Source organism: Borostomias antarcticus (genome assembly GCF_949987555.1).
Source record: "Borostomias antarcticus genome assembly, chromosome: 10".
NCBI classification, from domain to species: domain Eukaryota; kingdom Metazoa; phylum Chordata; class Actinopteri; order Stomiiformes; family Stomiidae; genus Borostomias; species Borostomias antarcticus.
Window position 1 is genome coordinate 11,942,969 of NC_140243.1, and position 21,987 is coordinate 11,964,955.

General features: G+C 44.0%; 1 protein-coding gene across 1 annotated transcript; it reads left to right on the forward strand.

The window, feature by feature from the left end:
* The first annotated feature begins 5,866 nt into the window (after positions 1-5,866).
* On the forward strand, positions 5,867-9,778 carry ndufs7 (NADH:ubiquinone oxidoreductase core subunit S7). The gene is made up of 8 exons (XM_084445121.1): positions 5,867-5,895; positions 6,339-6,372; positions 6,597-6,665; positions 6,754-6,874; positions 7,769-7,948; positions 8,258-8,304; positions 9,007-9,095; positions 9,537-9,778. The coding sequence occupies exons 1-8, from the start codon at positions 5,880-5,882 to the stop codon at positions 9,632-9,634; spliced, it is 654 nt and encodes a 217-aa protein (XP_084301247.1). The 5' UTR covers positions 5,867-5,879; the 3' UTR covers positions 9,635-9,778.
* The last annotated feature ends 12,209 nt before the right edge of the window (positions 9,779-21,987 follow it).

Below are 21,987 nucleotides of genomic sequence, written 5' to 3' on the forward strand. Positions count from 1 at the left end.
CAGATAGGCCTATGGAACTGAAAAAATCGCTCAAACTCCCACAGCAATCCTGTAATCTTGTCTTTGTATTTATCCATGTCAGCATTAAGTCCGGTCGCACGCACATCTCTTAGACAAGGGAAATGAGCGTTGTCACCGCTAGATAGTTGTGTCTCCCAGAGAGACAGTTTCAACTTGAATGCGCGTATGCTGTCATAATACTGAGTGGCAACTTTTTTGCGGCCCTGCAACATTTTGTTAAGATTATTCAGGTGCTCTGTAATATCCACCATAAAGGCAAGATCCTGCACCCATTCTGGGCATTTAAGTTCCTTCACTGGTTTGCCTTTTTTCTCCATGAACTGTCCAATTTCCTCTCATAGCTCAAAGAAACGCTTCAGCACGGCACCTCGGCTTAACCACCGTACTTCAGTGTGGTATGGCAAGCCATGCGTAATGTCTTCATCACTGAGAAGACTGTCAAACTGACGGTGATTCAGACCTCTTGCTCGGATGAAATTAACGGTTCGGACAACCACCTCCATGACATGATCCATTTTTAATGATTTGCAACACAATGCTTCCTGGTGCAAAATACAGTGAAATGTCCAAAAATCTTGTCCTCCATTTGCGGCCTGTACTTTCTCTCTGAATTTTGTCACAACGCCTGCTTTTCGATAATGTCATCCGCTGTTGTAGTATCCGTCATAGGTCAGCCAACCCAAGGAACTCCTCGGTGACTGTCAAAGTCTCATCAACACCACGAATGAATATGGCCAGTTGAGCAACATCTGTAATATCAGTGCTCTCATCAATTGCAACCAAAAATGCAACAAATTACTTGACTTTGTGATTCATTTGGCTGTCCAAGTCTGCCGAGAGATCTGAAATTCTATCTGCGACAGTGTTCCTCGTTAGGCTAATGTTGGCAAAGGCCTGTCGCTTTTCAGGGCACACGATTTCTGCAGCCTTCAGCATGCATGTTTTCACGAACTCACCCTCAGAAAATGGCTTGGACCCTAACGCTATCTCGTTAGCAATAAGGTAGCTAGCTTTCACCGCTGCATCACTGACCTCTCGGCTACGGGTAAAAACAGACTGCTGTTTCTTCAGACCCACTAACAATTCATTTATCTTCTCTATTCTCAGTTGTCCTCGCAAATGGTTGTATTTTTCACCATGAGTCTCATAGTGGCGCCGAATATTATTTTGCACTGAAACTTGCTGATTACACACCAAGCACACAGGTTTCCCATTCACTTCTGTGAATAAATAAGAATCAGTCCATTTTTCTTGGAAAACTCCTTTTTGACAAAGACATTTTGGTAATGAGGGTGCAACCGTGGGTAATTTTGACAACAAGAGCTTAATAACGATAAGGCAAGATTGCCAGATGGCGCATTCTGGGCGCGTTGCTGTCACGTGCTGTTTATTTCCGGATCTCTCGTTATGTCAGTGCGACCTCTGCTGGACAAATTTGGAATATCTGTTCCTTTTTAAAAAATTTGGACGTCGTCTCGTGGGCCGGTTTGAACCATCTGGCGGGCCGGTTTTTGCTAACTTGGCTTGGCTTGGCTTTGGCGTGTGTTTGACACCCCTGGGGTAGAGCAATCTGTTCCTGGACTACAAGAATGCGTCATTGATACCTTTGACTGCGCATGTCAAAGGTATCAGTGGCGTTTTTTTTTCAAAGATGGCGCGGTTCAATAGGGCTTCACTTTAGATTTCAAATCCTGGGGGCCTGATGGCACCATGCGACTTTATCCCATGAAACTCCATAAACTCCATCCAACAAGTAAAGGCTGGCCCGATATTTATCCAACGTTTGCTCCTTCTTCGGTCACTGAGCTTTTGAGATTCATATCGCACGGTTCGCTGGGGCTCAGGCGGAAAAGCAGGACGACAAAACTCGACCATTTTACCAAACGTTTAGCTGAAAAGAGTGAGCGGAAGTGGACGGAAAAGCTGCCGTTTTATAGTCGCACACACACTTGATGCTAACCAACATCTATAATGCTGCTAATTCATGGAAGTATAACGTTTGCTGGCTACTGCTAATCTCACAGTGGTGAAGCTAGAATAGTACCTGGCAACCCAGCGTGCAGTACCAACACTGTAATACTATTGGCTGGTATGATATAACGAGTGTCATTGTCGGGCAGTCAAAATTTCATAATGTAGTAATTTCAGACAAAATATTATTTTTTATGGAAAAGCAATACTTTTACTCTGCAGCCTTTGCAAAGCCCTATGGATGTAGTATTTTTGAAAAAATGTTTATTTTAATCCACATATAACATATTATACCTTTAAAGTAAAAAAGATTCACTCAGTTTGGACAAAATTGTTTTATTTTGTTTCTCAACTGATTCTGACAGGAAATTAGGTCTACTAGCCAGGATTTAAAAAAAATCTATCCTGATCTGCGCACTGCCTACCCCAAATTTGCCCTAATCCAAGATGGCCGCCATCGCAGGTATAGCCTACCGAATAGCAAAAATTAGCATATCTTCCAAACTATTACGGCTATAAATGCAAACAAAGTGTCTAATAGGCTACTATGTTTTACAGTTCAAGGAGTTCATTTATTATGGTATTATTTGTCTATATGTGACATATTTGCAGATAATTGCAATCATACTCTAAATTTTGTGCAAAAAATCATATTATTATATCATATTACATATATTATTCTAGTTCATTGTGTCTTATTGTTAATCTACAGCTAGCCCCAGTTCTGTTCCTCTCGTGCTTTCATGGTAATTTGGACGTTCATGACGCTCGAGTCACAGATTTATCTATGCAAGCTAGTCTCCTGATGCGTCGGCCAGACGAGGCCAGTCTCCAGACAGGCCTGGTGAAGAAGGTAGGCTACCATCCTGTGTAGTAAGTCAATGTCCAGATGATGTTGTGTACGTCCTTGATGGTGGTGCACAACGGCTGCCATGGCCCAACCGCCAATCTATCCAGTTTGTATGTGCAGTATGTACATCGCCACTACAGACATGTTGTTGTCATATTTGATGGTTATAGACGTGGTCCCTCTACCAAGGATGAAGCACACCAGAGACGTTCCAGCTCAAACAACTTTGGAGCAGAAGTTGACTTCAAGTAAGAAATGCAGCTGACCAGGAAGAAGAAGGCATTCCTCGCAAACCCCAGGAATAAGCAGAAGTTCCTGTATTTCATTGGCAGTGAGCTGGAGAAAGCTGGAGTTGGAGATACCACAGTGCTGGTGATGCTGACTATGACATTGTGTCAACAGCATGTACCATGGCCAAGAGGAGATCAGTGGCAGTGGTTCGTGACGACACCGACCTGCTGGTCCTGCTGCTGCACCATCTCAGTCCCAGACATCATGTCATCTTCCTACAGATAGCCAGCAAGATCCTCAACATCCGGATCCTACAAGATCATCTAGCCCCTAACCTTACTGCATCGTTGCTCTTCCTACATGCCATCGCAGGGTGTGATACGACGTTGAGCCCGTACAGCATAGGGAAGGTCATGGCAATGAGCAAATGCCATCAGCTCAAGGACCCCGCCAGCTTATTCATGAAGCCAAATCAAAGCCACGATGATGTCAACAAGCATGGCCAGGCCTCTCTAGAAGTCCTGTACAACTGTAAGCCTGGAAATAGCCTTGACTTTGAAAGAACAGCCAGGTTCAGTAGCAAGGTGGTATCCAGGTTGGTCTGTCTGCCTCCTGAATCTCTCCCACCTACTTGCGATGCAGCCAAGTATCATAGTTACCGAGTGTACCACCAGGTACAGACTGGTTAGGCAATATTCTTGATCCAACCAAGTGGGGCTGGTTGCTCCACAAAGGCCAGCATGTGGAGAATCTCAAGCCAGTGAGGATGCAGAGGGATGCTGCTCCAGCATCCTTGCTGAAGCTAGTCAAATGCAACTGCCACGGCAAGTGCGACAAAAACACCTGTTCCTGTCGCAAGAATGGACTGCTGTGCACCCTAGCTTGTGGTCAGTGCAAGGGAATCACCTGCACCAATGCTGGAGTGAACAGTGAAGAGCTTCTAGATGATTAGACTGTCTGGGTGTTGAAATCACCTGCACCAATGATGCAGTGAACAGGAAGCAGAGTCTCTGGATGACTATGCTCTCGGGATGTTAGATTAAGTTCTACATATATGATGTGGATAAGTTCAAGTTGAGTATATTATAGGTAGTTCGAGTTTTCTAGCTGATTTAGTTACATGTGTCAGGGAGTCTTGTCACAGTCAAGCTTTAAAAACATCTGTTCCTTTCATTATGCCTTTTATTTTCTTGATTTTTTCTTGCATTTAGTTTTGATTTCACCTGTAAATGGCAAAAACCTCAATACAATTTAAGTTACAAAAAAAACATATCAGTCTTATTAAAATGCTATAAATCAATTCCCTGACCCCAAAAACATAGGATTAGACACTTTGTTTGCATTCATAGCTCTATTAGTTAAATACCCGCAATGGCGGCCATCTTGGATTAAGGCAAATTTAGGGTATTAGCAGTGAGCAGATCAGGGTAGATTTAAAAAACAAATCCTGGCTAGTAGACCTAATTTCCTGTCAGAATCAGTTGAAAAACAAAATAAAACAATTTTGTCCAACCTCTACTATTTAGCACAGCTTAGCCCAGCGTCCTACAAAATAGCGTCTGGTATAGCCTATAATAGTTTTTCTTAAGAATTCGTCATTCACCATATTATACAATGAATCGTGAATGATAAATTATCACTCCGTGTGATAGTTTAAGTATTAGTAGCCTAAAAATATTATTTTCTAGGGATTACATTACATTGTGTCTTTTAATTAAAAAATGCAAATAAATGAGCGTAGGTGCAAGATCAGTGTTATATGTAAGCTATTTGAATAGCCTACATTCTGTGATTCCCTCTTCCATTTAAACCATGGGATTTAAACCCTGTCATATTGTGCTGTTGGCCCCGAGTGGTCGAAGCTATTCTTTTAATTAGTTCTATTAATACATCCATGGGTCGAAGTGATTATGGTCACAGGAAGTACTTTAATAACCTAAATTTCAAAGATGGCGGCGCTTGCTGGCTATCATCTGGGCCTTGTGGTGGGTTGAAGATGTGCAACCAGAAGGGGTGCTCATATGCTCAGATTCCGCAGCTGCATTGATAGCTTTAAGAGAGGGCAGATCAGAAGCACGGGCCCGATCTTATCCATGAGATAATGATGGTTCTGTATAGAATTGCGAAGGCCAGCTGTGAGGTAAAGTTCTGCTGGGTCCCAGGTCATTCTGGAATAGTGGGGAATGAAATAGTGGACTCCATTGCTAAAAATGCTCTAGGTACAGAGGAAATCAATCTGTCTATACCCCTGGGGAGAGTGGAGCTGAGGGGGCTAATCAAGGCAGGAGTTATGAAAGACTGGCAGGGAATGTGGGACAGGGAGACCAAGGGGAGACACTGTTATGGTATCCATCCTTCTGTGGGAACGAGGGCCTCTCCTTCTGTGGGAACAAGTAAAGACTCTGTTAAAATGTGCAGGTTGAGGTTAGGTCACTGTGGGCTTCGTCAGTCTCTTTTTGTTGTGGGAAAACATTGCACTGGGTTGTGTGAGTGTGGGAGCCCTGAAACGGTGAAGCATGTTTTTATGGAATGTACTCGGTACAGAGAGCAGAGACAGTCCTTTTACAGATCACTGATTGCATTAGGAGTCTGTTCATTCTCCCTTCATTCTTTCTTTGGCCTGAGTGAGAACCACCAGCTGATCACAGAAGCAGTGCTACAATTCCTGCACAACACGGGACTGTATAATAGAATATTAAAGTGCTACCTAGGTAAACAGTACAACTCCTGACCGACCGGTGGAGGGGCAGTAATACGCATCGACGCGTCTACACTGCCGGAAATACAACAGAAGAAGAAGTAGAAGATGGCGGTGCTGGTTGGTAAGTGGTGTTTTGGTCAAAATGTTAAGCTTTTTATCTCGTGTAATATCAAATGTTATTCATTCTGTTCAGCCTGATCACATATAGTATAGTTTAGAGCGTCTTCTTTGGGTTATTGGCTGTTTGTTTTTAACTCTCCCCTATTCTGCCTTTTGCGCTCACTGACCTTGCTCGTAGCTACAGTACTACTACTAGCCTTGCTAGTGCTAGCTACGCAGCTAACCAGCCGCAGTACAGAAACGATTTATAACTGTCCACTACTACTACTACTACTACTACTACTACTACTACTACTACTACTACTACTAGTAGTAGTAGTAGTAGTTGTTTTAGTAATAGCTAGCTAGTGAATCTTTATCAGCTGCAGTTAAAATGCAAAGGAACTGCGTTCTTGTCTGTAACGACGTTCAATTGATTTGTTCTTCCCCAACATTCACATGCAGCTCCTCGCCTTGCCGCGTTTGGTACCTTTACAAGGTAAGAATAGTTCTAAGAATAGATCTCTTAGCCCGCAAGCAATAAATCATTTATCTTACGGGCTAGCCCCATATGAGGAGCTTTTGATGGGGCCTGCATTTATCTTAAAATGACAGTTGTAGTGTAGCCTTGTTTTCATTATTGTTTGTGATCTCTACCAGTCCAAGTCCAATATGTTCCTTCCCCTTTTGACCAGCCTAACAATTACTTTCTCCACCACATAGACCCATTTCAGTTTTTGCTACACAACAGAGGGGTCTACACCATGTAACCAAACAAGAGAATGCAAACAGGTAAGAGCCATTTCTTTAGATATTTTTTTCTGAATGTGTCAAACTATCTAAGACTTGGCACTAACAACAACCCACTCTTTTCCTCCAGTGTGGTCCCAGTCAGAGGGAAGAGTACAGCCGTGGCTGCGTCCAAACCACCTGCAGTAGCCAGCAGCAAGGGAGAGTATGTGATCACCAAGCTGGACGATCTGGTCAACTGGGCACGCAGGGTGAGCGAGGGAGGGCCCAGAGGCAGCATCCCCTCAAAAGCCTTGTTAGGGCTATGCTAAAACTGTATACCCTGGCAGATAAAGTGTATTAGGAATCTCTTAATATCAGTGTTGTAAATGGTATTCACATATTTGGCGCTTTTATCCAAAGCGCTTTACAATGGTCTCTCATTCCCCCATTCACACACCAAGGGCGGCAGCTGCCATGCAAGGTGCTAGCCTGCTAATTGGGAGCAATTTGGGGTTGTGTCTTGCCCAAGGACACTTCGACATGTGGACAGGAGGAGCCGGAATTCAAACCACTGACCCTGCGGTCATTGGACGACCCACTTTAACTCCTGAGCCACAGCCGCCCGCTGATGCATGCAATGATGCATTTTATTTTTTACCTGACCTACTCCACTCCTCTCTCATGCATTGTTTAATCGTCAACACGAATATGTAGGGGTGGGTCATATACCCACCTCCCTTGTTCTCTGTAAAGCGCATTGTGTTGCCTCTGGGTATGAAATGCGCTATACAAATAAAGCATTGATTGATTGATTGTTTATGACCTGTCATTTACTGTCCTAACAATTTACTAATTAGGAAACCACTGTGGTTTGTGACTTGGTACTTTATATTCCCATCTAATCCCATGCAAGTACTACTAGTAAGCACAAAAACAAAACCCATTTAATTTCAATGGACACTAAGGGACAATCAAGAAGGCATGAAAAATTCCACATATGCGAAGCATTTTTCTTGAAAATCAATGACATACTCAATCAAGAATGGAGATTATTTGGCTCCCGTTTCCCCTGGGTGTGGTTGATGGTTAGCTCTCTGGAAGACTCCGTGTTCTTTGTCTTTAGTTGACTGGTCAGTGGTTTGTGTTGTGCATTTCCACTCCAGAGCTCTCTGTGGCCCATGACGTTTGGCCTGGCGTGCTGCGCGGTGGAGATGATGCACATGGCCGCCCCTCGCTACGACATGGACCGGTTTGGCGTGGTGTTTAGAGCCAGCCCCCGGCAGGCCGACGTCATGATCGTGGCAGGAACCCTGACCAACAAGATGGCCCCTGCTCTACGGAAGGTATCGGACTCTGTGATTTTTGTATATTTCATGTATCCAAACATAATATTTTGTTGGATTTGTAATGTTTCCATACAGGCATTGAGAGGGACACCAAGTCTTTTGAAACCTATGTAGTATGAGTAGATACAGATGTAGTTCTGTAAGACAGGAATAATATGAGTTCTTTGTTTACTTTTACCAGTAACTTTAAAGCAATACACCTGTTTATGTAGAAAATCAGGTCACAGGTAAGTATGTTTTAGATGGGATCTGTCTCTAATCAGGTGTTATTCTATGATCTCATCATGGCTCATTGCTTTCCTTCAGGTTTATGACCAGATGCCTGAGCCAAGATACGTCATCTCCATGGGAAGGTAATGCAACCTCTAACATACTTAGTGTTAACTCTTGTCAAAGCCGTATTATGTTGTGGGGATTTGCCATGATCTCAATCTATCAGTAAGACGTGCATTTCATTTAAACATTTCTGTGTTTTCTTAGACAGTTGCAATGCATTGTTAAAGTCGCACAGAAACGGACGTTTGAGATCATTTAACTTCCGTAGTTTGACATATTTCCGACGCAAACAAGCTATGAGGGTGGGACATAATGTTTAGAGGAATTTGATTGGAACATTGACAAGTGGACAGGTTTTAAGAACTTTAGACAGATTTGACAGAAGGATAGCGTTGATTGACGGGTGGATGACGTGAGATTATTGGCCTAAAATCTAAGGTACCTGTTGTGGTAATTGCATGTGACCTACTGTTTTCCAGGAAGTAAGAACTTTGATATAAGATTACAACAAAAGTAGAATTGTGTAAATTTTTTGGTATACATCGTTGAATAGGTGAACACTATGACCAATTATGTGAACCAAAATGGGACAGAATGCTTTTTTCACTTCTGTGCGACTTTAAATTACTGAATACTATTTTGTTAGACTGCTGCATGCAGAGCACTACAGCTTCATTTAGCCTCCGTTTTTCTACTATGACACATGTGCCATGTCAGATCAGCTGACAACTCCATGTTGTGAAATAAGCATAGATTAATTTTACTACTCTGTCCTTCAGCTGTGCCAATGGGGGTGGCTACTACCACTATTCCTATGCTGTGGTCCGAGGTTGTGACCGCATTGTACCGGTAGACATATACGTTCCAGGTATGTCTGATACTGATTTAATAGCTAAACTTATTTAGTACTGTAGCTTACAAACTCATTTAACTTACAAAGTGCAAACACATACAAGCAATATTGATTTATTGTCTTATTAGTACATTACATAATAATGGAAGATGTTTCGTCTAGTACTACAGTGTTTAGTCTAGTACTACAGCGATCCTCCCTCTTAAGCACCTATTGTATTTTAGATTGCTATTCTTGCACTTTGCTTTCAGCACTAGATTATGCTCTTAGTCACTCGTTATAGAAAGAAGATGCACTTGTGAGTTCTGGCAAGTAGTAGTACATTGGCTTTTCCTACGTTAAATGCAGTTATTGTTAGTCGCTTTGGATAAAAGCGTCTGTTAAATGACTAATGTAATGTAGTCTTACCAGAAGCTTTGAAGACATGATGGAAAGTGTGAACTTGTGGTCCTTCAGGTTGTCCACCCACCGCGGAGGCCCTTCTCTATGGAACATTACAGCTGCAGAAGAAAATCAAGAGGGAAAAGAAAATGAAGATCTGGTATCGCAAGTGAAGCCACGTATCTGTGGCTGTTATATGTAAATGTATTTATGGCTGGTCTTGTGACTCGGTGAACTGGTTGACTATCCTCAGGAGTGGTTCTGATTTGAAGTACCGCTCCTCTTCTATGTAATCAAAAATAAAGATGTTTCTTGTCCTTCGTGTCTGTTTATTAAATAAAAGGACTACCTACATTAAATTAAATTATTGTAAATCACTTTGGACAAAAGCGTCTGTTAAATGACTAATGTAATAATATAGGAAGGCAACTTTAGACAAAATGACTTGTAGGACATACCAGGAGCCTGTAGATGGCAGCCTTGCATTACTTTACACATCAGTTGCTGCCCAATCCCAAATTATCCCCCCATACCCAACCCCATGCATCCTTTCAATAGGCTCTTTGCACAAGCTCCACTACTTCCTGAAATTCTACAGGCATCTTTATTTCCTGTCCTGTACCGCACACCTGATTAATCACTTCCATCCAATAGTATAGGACAGGAAATAAAGATGCGTGTAGAATTTCAGGAAGTTGTGGTGCTTGTGCAAAGAGCCTATTGAAAGGAAATTTCAAGACTGGACTTGTTGAGAGCGACCCAACATCTTTCACAAATGTTTGTAGAAGCAGTCTGCATGCCTAGGTGCTTGATTTTATACACCTGTGGCCATGGAAGTGATTGGAACACCTGAATTCAATTATTTGGTTGGGTGAGTGAATACTTTTGGCAATATAGTGTATCAGATGATGCTCCATGCTGCTGCCACCCAAAATCCCAACAAATGTGGCCATCACACTGTTCAGGACATCCACGGTTGTTCTTCCTCTCAAGGATTGATAGAAGAAAGGGACAAGGTTCCTCCATAACGTGCTAGGAGTAGAAGCGTCAAGGCAGTTTGACTCGCCTCAAAACGTTTTCGGTGCGTGATCGGCCATTTAGAGGAGAATGCTCGTTTTTGACAACCCGGACCTTATTTACGGCATATTATAAGACGTTTGACTCACAGAGCATACCTGCAAACTAGTCGCCTTTTATGGGATTAGAATCATGACATAATTCGAAACTGAAAAAAAACGATGTGAAAGGTAAGTCAGTGTTTGAATGCTTGAACACGGTTTTGCAAGACTGAAAATAAGTTTTGAAGGCTTGTACAATGTTTTGATAGGTTGAAAATAAAATTTGAATCTCTGAAATTGTTGTTTTGTATTTGAGTTTCTTTTTCACAGCTGCAACACTCCTTTTTCAACCATTCAAAGTCACTTTTTCAGAGATTTGGCCACATACCTGCGAGGTTGCGAGTAATGTCATTTTGGCAGCGTTCTTCCGCAGACGGTTTTGAAAAGGTGGACTTGAAACTCCGCAGCAGCGGTCTGAAATGTAAAGTTGAAACTGTTTGAATGCTTGAAAGGTTTTGCAAGCCCGAAAATAAGTTTTGAAGGCTTGCACAATGTTTTGATAGGTTGAAAATAAAATTAGAATCTCTGCAATTACTGCAAACATGGTTTTGTATTTAAGTTTTCCTTTTTCACAGCTGCAACACTACTTTTTCAACCATTCAAAGTCACTTTTTCAGAGATTTGGCCACACACAAGGTTGCGAGTCATGTCATTTTTGGCGATCTTCAGCGTTCTTCCGCAGACGATTTTGAAAAAACGGTGGACTTGAAACTCCATAGCGGCGGTCTGAAAATTGTCTGATAGTAGGGGGCGCTGTTGCACATGTTCTGCATGGATGGCTTAGCTGGCCTACCTCGCGGTTCCATGCGCATTACGCGCAATCTTGGACTTTTTTTTCACCTTAAGACACCCATAAATCTATGCTACCTTCATGTCGAGACATATTAAAAACATTTTTTCACCCAAGACACCCATAAATCTATGCTGCGCGAGCCATTGTTGTGGTTTTCAAATACAGGGTCTTTAGCCTCTGTAATATGATCTTTACACCCTTTCCCCACTTGCTCCAGCACGCATGCGCACAGGCCAGCGCGCAGACTGGCTATTCTCTTCTACACTCGCGGCTCACATTCTCTGCGCTACGATCGTTGTTGGTGCTGAGAATATTGTCGTCGTCATTCGTCAGCAACAATCCGATCGTAGCGCAGAGAATGTGAGCCGGAGAATAGCCAGTCTGCACGCTGGCCTGTGCGCATGCGTGCTGGAGCAAGTGGGGAAAGGGTGTAAAGATCATATTACAGATTAATTTGTGTAAATGTCCACCATATTTGATCAGGATGAAATGAAGCCTAAACAAAATTAAGATGTAACGTTAGGGTAAACAAATACCATGATTAGGTAGCCTCTTTGAAATTTGTTTAAAAATAGCCAATAGCTATAGCGCACGCTCTTCAATCAAACTACCTAACGTTAGGCTACTTTGTAAATAAACCGTTAACGTTACTGACGGACATCTAGTTGCCAGACACTGTGGCTGCGTTCCGAATCGCATACGTCTACTTCTTACTACCAGTACCTACTACAGCTGCCCTTAGAAAGTACGTACTTTGCAAGCAGTAGACATCCAATTGGGACATACTACTGTGGTGGCTGGACTCGGTTGACCTATGGACACTCACAAAGTACTATTATAACACTTCAGATTGAACTCACCAGTACCACAGGGTTCTCCTCCCAAAAGGACCAACACAATCACACAACCTTGTCAAATGAGGACACGAAATACAACAGAATAGAGTAAAAGGAAACTTACTTTATTACCTTACAATTGCAGCAAAGGGACGGTTACACAGAGACACAAGGGGTATCTGGGCAAGTGCGCCGACTAGTGTCGGAACGTTCTGTATATACTATTCCACACAATACATTGGCGCGTGACTACATGTGTGAGTACCTGATTGGTTGAAACTTTTATCTAGTGCTTGTCCTATGAGCTTACTACTTTCGTTTTCCATTCAGCCGATGTGATTAGGGTGTTCCCTGTTAGTTACAACTTTACTGCAACACAGACAGGCTTTTCATTGTGAGGTGTCCTTGGCAGTCATCTTATCTGCTACTGGAACACAGATAATAACAACTTTTCATGCGTATTATGTGTTCTGGAAAAGTACAAAGTGTACAGCAGTATTGAAGCATTACCAGGCCTAAATAGACAGGCCTTGTATTAAACAACTATAATAGCACTTAATCAAAAATACCTTTCACATTTCCCCCCTTTGATCCATACTATGGATCACTCTACTGTTAACATTACTGGTGAATGATGCTAAGCTATCAGAATGGGGAATAACAGAGTACTTGAAAACACATCTAAATAGCCCAGTGACTTTAAAACAGAGTATAAAACATAATAGAACATAGTTACTGTACTGTAACTAGTACAATCATAAAACAACAGTTTAAAATGTCAGGAATGGCATGAGCCTTTAATAGTGAAATTTACAACAGTATTATTGCTTTTGGGTTGACCCTATTGGTCAGTTGCTCAGCTTCTTGGTGGTTTGGTCTTCAGGACTCCAAGAGTCCTCTCCGGTGCTCAACCTTTAGGTGACTGCCAGCTGGTCTGTCACTGTAGGGAGGTGTTTGTAGCTCGACCAGCAGGGGCCACGGCTCTCGTGTCTACCCGAGCTAGGAGGTTCCAGGGTGTGGTGTATGTCAGTTATCAGTGTCTGGAGGTGTATGTGTATGTTCAGATCTTGCCTGGTACTGGAGGATCACTCCAGGGTTAGCCTCATGGTATTTCTGGAGGTCCCAAGCCTTCTGCTGGGCTGGGGACAGGGAGGCTTCTTCATCCTGCAGCAGGACCATCTCGGTGGCGTCTGCTCCCAGGGTGGCTCGGGTTGCTTTGGTGATGAGACACTTGCAGATGGGGATGCCACAGAACACTAATACTCCAATTAGAACCAGAAAACTCACGATCATGGAGACTGCTTTCCCCGCCTAGCCAGAGAAGAACTCGGTCAGCCAATGTAGGTCTCCTCCGGTGGGGGCGGTCTGGCTCAATACTTGTTCAATCATGGTGGCGCTATGTTTGAGATATTTAGTGACATTGTCTTTGGCGTCTGGGATAAAGAAACAACAACTTATGCCTAACATTTTGCATACTCCACCTTCCCTGGCGATGCTTACTTCCATTCATATTGGGCTAGGTGGGCGGGTGGCCTTCGCTCTCTCTGGGGTCTCCTTAGTGGTGGGGTCGGGTCCTCCTCTTCTGGGACCTCTGGGTCCGCGGGCTCTGGGACTGGTTGTTCTTCCTTGACGGGAAAAACTGGGAACAGAAGGAATGTCAGTTTGTGGGGTGTCGGGTCCCCCCTTTGTTGGTGACTCTGGCTCACACGATGGGAAGTCTCTGGTGGTTTCCTCTGGGATGTCTTCCCCTCTCCAACGCTTCACATGTGCTGTGTGTACCCAGGTTGGTCTCTCGTTCACTCGGATGGCTGTCGGATGTTGGCTCGTTCTGGTGCTGACAGGTTACTGGAGGTGGGCTGGTTGCATTGTTCCTGATCATTTGGTCAATTGAGAGAACACTTAGAATGTCAAATGGTATCGTGCAATTACCAGTGTTGTTGAAGTTCACATTTTTGCTGCTGATGCCCTCGAAGGAGTCCTTCCTGACTCCCTCATGGCACACCTGTTTTCCCCTGCTTGCGCGGCCTGATTGATCTTCTCGATGGCAGTGGTGGGTCGGGGGTTGACAAATTTTTTTCTGCTATTTGTGTGATGCCTGGGCAGTACCAGGATCGGGTAAGGATCTGACTAATCCCCCCTTTGCTCACGTGACCACGTCCGTGAGCAACATGACAGTAATATGTGTAATGTTACAAATATGTGTAATTGCCTTTGCTGCAATTGTAAGGCAATGTCTCTAACGCACACAACACAACAGTCACTTCAATCACAACTTCTTGAATAGTAGTAGTAATAGTAATAGTAATAGTAGTAGAACAGTAGTAGTAGAATAGTAACAGAATGGTACCTTTAGTCAGAATGGGGAACGTACTTTATGTGGAACAGCAACACTGTTTAATATCGGAGTCGTTATGGTTCTATTTCGCACCGCTCGGATAAAACACTTCACACAGTCAATGAATTTGAAAACCCAACCAAAGGAATAATTCTTCAACAACTAAAATGTTAAACACAGGCGCAGCACTTCTCTGTGAGCCTAACCGGTGTTTAGGTGTGGGAATTCTTGGTCTATGGACGGACTATGTAGTTATAATGTAGCTAGCATTAAAACCTCACCGTGGCAACCAATGTATGTATGTGGACCTTTTTAATCTCTTTATATCCTATGCCGTACGTCACAAGCGTAGCCCTAGGTATATACTCTCATTAAAAAGGAATTTTTAACTCTGTGAACAATTGGTGTACGTTTGGAACTTACTTAAAATGTCAGAAAAGCAAAATCCTCCAGTTGCGTGTTGGCTGTCTGTTTTAGGGAGGGATTCCAGGCCTCCCTGCCCCTCTGAGCGGCCCTGCGTCCGCCCTCAACCTCGCTTGGCTAGGAAGTTGATACGTGGGAGGGTGATCAGTCCAACGCAGGCTCACTCAGGCGGGCAGATCAGCTGGAATCCCACTTCTGGACACCAGTGAAATGTGGTGGCTGGACTCGGTTGACCTATGACCTTTGGACACTCACAAAGTACTATTATAACACTTCAGATTGAACTCACCAGTACCACAGGGTTCTCCTCCCAAAAGGACCAACACAATCACACAACCTTGTCAAATGAGGACACGAAATACAACAGAATAGAGTAAAAAGAAACTTACTTTATTACCTTACAATTGCAGCAAAGGGACGGTTACACAGAGACACAAGGGGTATCTGGGCAAGCGCGCCGACTAGTGTCGGAACGTTCTGTATATACTATTCCACACAATACATTGGCGCGTGACTACATGTGTGAGTACCTGATTGGTTGAAACTTTTATCTAGTGCTTGTCCTATGAGCTTACTACTTTCGTTTTCCATTCAGCCGATGTGATTAGGGTGTTCCCTGTTAGTTACAACTTTACTGCAACACAGACAGGCTTTTCATTGTGCTACTGGAACACAGATAACAACTTTTCATGCGTATTATGTGTTCTGGAAAAGTACAAAGTGTACAGCAGTATTGAAGCATAACTAGGCCTAAATAGACAGGCCTTGTATTAAACAACTATAATAGCACTTAATCAAAAATACCTTTCACACTACTCTGTCATGACATTGCGCCCTGAAATCTGACGACATCCGTCGCAGTCCATAAAGCGACATTCGCCCATAGCTGTCCGCAGAGACGCGCAAGATTCGAAATGGTTGGCGCAGTAAATCCCTTGCAGATGCACGAGAACGCCATTCGTCGAGCTCGCCAGAGACGCCAATACCGTCGGAGGACAAGAGCTCTCCTGTTGTTCCTTTGTAATGTATGTAGTTTGAACTGAATTGTACATTTTAACCTGATCAAGGTATTTATCCACGTCAGTAAAATTACATAATGCATTTCAGTCATTGTCATTCTATGTCCTGTCTGCATGTGAAGCAGCCTCACATTTACCTTTGTAACGTTAGTGTAAACATTCTTGCCAACATTCTTGTTGTGTAACTTAGTTGACTGAACCTACATTTTACACACTTTGATATGTGACAGTATATAATCAGATCATTGCAGTCGTAATGTAGTGTCCTTGTATCTCAAACTGGAAATAAACCATTCATGCAATTAAGTTAACTTTTTATTTCCCATTCATTTCACATTCAATCACCATACTCATATTCATAGGATGAACACCCTACAACATATTGCCAGTTGAACCCCAATGCACCCATCCTGCAGCTCTACTTTGATGCCGTGTCCAACCTCCGCCATGACCTCCGCCTGACAAGAGCATCCATAGCAGCACTCACAGGTGCCCTTACCCTGGAGGCTGAACATGGCTGGGAAAAAGAGCTGAAATTCCTCATGTTCCTGTACTGGCTTGCCCATGCAGCCTCCTACAGGGTAGTCTCCAGGGCTTTCGGCATCCCCAAGACTACAGTCCACAGGACCATACACAAGGTCAGCTGGGCAGTGGTTGGGCTCCTGAAGAGGATCGTCCGCTTCCCTCAACCAGACCACATTGAGGAAGTGGGTGCTGGCTTTGCCCGGCTAGCGGGCTCTCCAGCATTTCGCGTGGCAGTCGGTGCCATCGACGGCTGCCACATACGAATCAAGCCCCCTGCAGAGGATGCAAACTGCTATTTCAACAGGAAGCTGTTCGCCTCCATCCAGCTCCAGGCTATCTGTGACCATCGTGGCAGGTTCAAAGATGGGTTCTGTGGTTTCCCTGGGTCTGTCCACGATGCCCGTGTGCTGAAGAACAGTCCTGTCTATTCCCAGCAGCTCTACCCACCAGAGGGAAGATGCATCCTGGGTGATGGGGGCTACCCCTGCCTGACTGCCCCCATCCGTCTGATGACGCCCTACCGTGAGCCTGTCCAGAACGCTGTGCAGGCCAGGTACAACAAGAAGCTGTCCAGAGCCAGGGGCATCATAGAGCGCTCTTTTGGAATGATGAAGACCCGTTGGTGTTCCATCTTCTTCAAGTCCCTAGAAGTGAGCCACACTTTTGCACCTGTTGTTGTCACCTGCTGCACCATCCTTCACAACCTCTGCCTAGACAACGGCGACATTGTGGAGCCTGAGGAAGATGATGATGAGGCAGGAGAGAATGGCGATGGCCCAGAACCTGGAAACAGCGATGTGGAATTAGTGAAGGTGTCAGAGATCTCCTGGCTGCAGCAGTGTCTGCACCACTTCTACTCCAGCTCTCCAAGAACACGATTACACGATCCAACATTAGGATACACAGCATCACACCTCATTGTTTCTTCACCAAAACCAAGCTTGATGCCTGTTAATTTGTTCTTCACCCTCATTTTCCCAAGCTACCATTATGCATTATGATTTGTTTAACACGTGTGATGTATAAATCCAAGGATCAATCATAACTACATCTAATGATCAATCATGACTTGTGTATTGTGTACTGTGTAATCCACACATCACTTTGTCCCAGTTTCACCTGTAACTTTGAAGGAAAAAGTGTGGATGCTTTGAAAGACCATTTCAAGTCCAGTGGAGGCCAAGCTACCCCTGTCAGTCAACAATTATTCAACACTCAGGATACAGTATATTTGACTGATTGAGCTCTAAGAAAGCACAGGTTAGTTGGTCGAAACATTTGATGAGGCATTTTAAGCAAACAAATGAAGCTAATTAAATTAAACATGCTGCAACACAAGACAAACAAAACAAACAAAGCTAAATTATTATTTCTTGGCGAGTGCCTCCAGCAGTGCCAAAAAGCAGTCCTCCCGCCTCTCCTCTCTTGACCGAGACTCATCCTCTCTCCTCCTGGCCTCCTCGTCTCTTCTCTCCTCCCTTGTAAGTTTTATTAGTCAGGTGCACATCATACAGGTATAATATGCACTGGAATGCAATTGCTAGCTCCCAAATGTGCATAGTACAGTAAAAATAGAAGTAATTAAGTAAAAGACACAAAATTGAAAATAGAGTAAAAATACAGCACAATCTTGTTATACTGAGGGAGACTGGAGTAGTCCACACCATCTTGTATTTGTCATACCTTGTTCTGGCTGCCGCCTCTCTCCTCCTGGCCTCCTCTTCTCTTCTCTCCTCTCTCCTCCTGCTCTCCTGGTACCTCTCCTCCTCCCTAGCCCTGGCCACCTCCTCTCTCCTCCTGGCCTCCTCTTCTCTCCTCTCTCCTCCTGCTCTCCTGGTACCTCTCTTCCTCCCTAGCCCTGGCTGCCTCCTCTCTCCCCCTGGCCTCCTCATACCTTTGCCCCTCTAGTGCCTGCTGTCTTGCCTCTCTCTTCTCCATCTCTCTAAGGTACTCCAGTACCTGGCTACTGGACTGACCTCCCTCCCTCCTTCTCTTTCGTAGTGGTATAGCAGGACACTCGTCCTCCACAGGAATGGGATCAGACACAGAGGGAGTTGAGACTTCAACAGCCTCCTGGCTTGCTGATGAAATAAGCAATGGTGGGGTGATGGATGGCTTACTGCCCAATGCAGCATCCATCACCCCATACCATTTCCAGGAGGCTGCTGTTGACTCCCCTCCCTCTGTGCTGACCCCTGTTTTAGGACACTTCAAATCCTGCAAATTAGATGACAGGATTAGTTAATGACACTAAAGCATAGTAAATGGCTAATCGAAGGCATACACACAACACTGGTGACTGACTTTGTATTTTTGTTTGAGGTTCTCCCATTTCTTTTTAATGGTGGCTGGTGTCACCTTCCCCTCCAAGCCATGCTCGACCACAAACATCCTAAGGGGACAAGGAACATGCCCAGCAATGACAAATGCTCCTTTCATCACATTTCGTAAAATAGGGTCAAGTGTTACTCACTCAAACCCCTTTATCGCTGCATTTCTCTTCCCAGTGAACAGCTCCTCCTTCTCCATCCTCCACTGAATGAGTTGCTCAGTATGTTCATCTGTCCCTAACAAATTAATAATGTTTTCCAGTGAGACAAAGCAGTTGACTGACTAGTACTTCAACTACCTAGTTAACGTTAGCTAACTGACGTCCTGGATAGGCTCGTGCATTATCAGCAAACTATTTTCTGGTGAGCTGAATTGGTATGTCGTACGTTCTATTAATACATCCATGGTCGTACCTTACATAGCTAGCTATACTGACTTGGCTTGCATTCTGCTTTATGGCAAATTTGACAGAAGAGTGAGAGGTAACGTTGTTAACTTCAGTGCACCACATAGCTAGCTAGCTAACTAGCTGGCTAGTTGATGTTACAGAAGTAAGTTACGCTAGTAGCTACCACTATAGATACCACTAGGCCACTGGCTGAGGTTATAGGTTTACATTTGCGCTCATTTATCCACTTAGCTTCGTGCAGCAATAGTATCTTTTAATGTTTCAATTATACACACAACACGAGTCGCTACAAATATGTAGTGACGTTACTGTACTTACACTTGAATGCGCTGCCGCTGCCGCTTGCGTCCGCCATCATTGCACATCTGTCTGCACGCCGCAGGATTCATAAAGCCTCCAGCGCGACTCGCACGTGACGTAATTTCCGCTGCGCACAGGATTGTGGGTCAGAATAGGCAGAAAAGCCTGCTGGCTTCACCTCCATAGCTGGCTTGCATACTGCAAAATACGACCGGATGTAGTAGGACATCCTGGTATTTTTGCCATACTGCATGTGGCATACTATGTATTGGGACATACTACATTCTGTTTTGGCATACTATATAGTAGGGTAGTATGCGATTCGGAACGCAGCCTGTTGCTCTTTCGCTTGGCAGACAGACAAATAGCCAGGATATTATTATATTATTGTAGCCAGTAGAGGGAGGCAGATAATTAACCATTAGTGATGTACAGGTATTTAACACAGGCAGAGAGGCAGCGACCCGTCTCTCTTTCCGGTTCTCTCACGCCTCGCCAGTGTCGAGGTGCGGGGAAAAGTTTGGTGTCTTTGCTTGTGTGCTGTGCTGTTGCAATCGGGGGTAAGACTCATTATGGATTATATATCTTGTAAGTTTATTGCCTTTTAGAGTATCCTTACTGATCATTGGATAAATGATGCACTCTTGGTCTGTAGTGGTTAACCAGTTGCGCAACAGGCAGTTGCAGAGAGTGTGGCTGTTGAATGGATGTGGGTAGCTACCTAGAAGCATCCGGTAAGGATCCAGTTAAAACTTTTAATAATATTTTCATGTTAAGGATGAATGGGATGCAATATTGTAATTTAACTTTGTTTTGTAGGTTTGTCGGGGATAATGCATTACATCTTAAAGTCTCTCAACACCATTTAAGATGTAATGCATCATCCCCGACATGGGCGGCAGCAGTGAGTAGGCTATACAAAGCGGAGAGCGCCGATTCGCCGGTAGAAGAAGACAGTCGATGCGCTGTGGATATAAAACATTTAAGTGTACAAATTTGCCCTTCATTTGAAAGGTGGGGGACTACAAACTTAGGAGAAAAGGCTTTCATCTTTCCAACGATGTGTTTACTTTGGTGAGTAACGAAACAGTTTTGTCTGTAGACTCGGACGACCGGGCCGATGAAGCGCTTTCATAGGCAAATTGCATTGAGAGTAACAGGGCGTTATACGTAGGATAACGCCCTGGACTAGGTCTAGGTTTACCTGTGCTAGCCTGGTAGGTAGGTACTAGGTTTACCTGTGCCAGCCTGGTAGGCAGGTGCTAGGTTTACCTGTGCTAGCCTGGTAGGTAGGTGTTAGGTGGTGCCCGCTGGGCTGGCAGACTGGTCTGATGTGGTGGTTGAAGTTGGCAGCTGACCAGAGTTAGTAGTAGTTAGTAGCAGAGTGATGGTTGTTGGTGTCACTGTTGTAGCTGGGATGGTGGTTGACCTGGGATACCGTTCAGGACACCTTGTTTGTTAACCTTCATCTGAAGCATTCCTGCTTAACTCACCTCCACCGGACCCGGCAAATTTACATTGCATCTCAATACCAAGCATTGAATCATGGCTCAGATCAGCGGGAATTTTGCGGCCCACTGTGGGAACGCCGCTAGTTTTTCTGGCAGAATGCTACTGGAGGAACTTACCTTAACCTAACCCAACCCTAGGAACAAGATTTTACCCACCTCTGAGTAGCACCTCAGCGCTGGAGGACCTCTGGCGTTTAGCCGTCAGCAGGATTGCCCCCCTCTGAGTAGCACCTCAGCGCTGGAGGACCTCTGGCGTTTAGCCGTCAGCAGGATTGCCCCCCTCTGAGTAGCACCTCAGCGCTGGAGGACCTCTGGCGTTTAGCCGTCAGCAGGATTGCCCCCCTCTGAGTAGCACCTCAGCGCTGGAGGACCTCTGGCGTCTAGCTGTCAGACCGTCTAGCAGACCGTCAGCAGAAAGTCCAGGATTACCCCACCCACAACAACCCATTACAAGCATAATGAAACAATATTATACATTTCATTTCATTCGATAGGCTCGGGCTAAGATTATTTTATTTGAAAGAGGACACTAATTCATTTTGTTTTTATTTCTACACCAAGGAAAAATACCTTCACATACATTTGAGCAGTCCAATGTAAATGTGTTACATTCACACCCTAACCTAATCTCCTTTACAGTACTTTGCACAAATTGCATTGAGGAATACATGTAGGCATATTTTACACTAATTTGGTCAAAGAAAAAAACATCAATAGGAGGTGATACTTTTTATAGACTGTTTAGTAATATTATCTGATGAACATCTGTAAAGCTTTAATTAGGAGTAACCCGCTCTATTGTAATATTGAGGATCAATCCTTTACTTTCTGTTTTGTGTGTAACTTCTAATTAGACAGATAATTATATGTAAGCACTTTTTTTTTCTGTATTAAGATTTACAGTCTAGGCCTAATGAAAATAATAA

Bases quoted from the DNA above. Each gene is read 5' to 3' on its own strand.
- ndufs7 (XM_084445121.1), top strand. The intron at 6,373-6,596 runs GTAAGAATAGTT...TCCACCACATAG, and splicing joins GCGTTTGGTACCTTTACAAG to ACCCATTTCAGTTTTTGCTA. The intron at 9,096-9,536 runs GTATGTCTGATA...GTGGTCCTTCAG, and splicing joins GGTAGACATATACGTTCCAG to GTTGTCCACCCACCGCGGAG.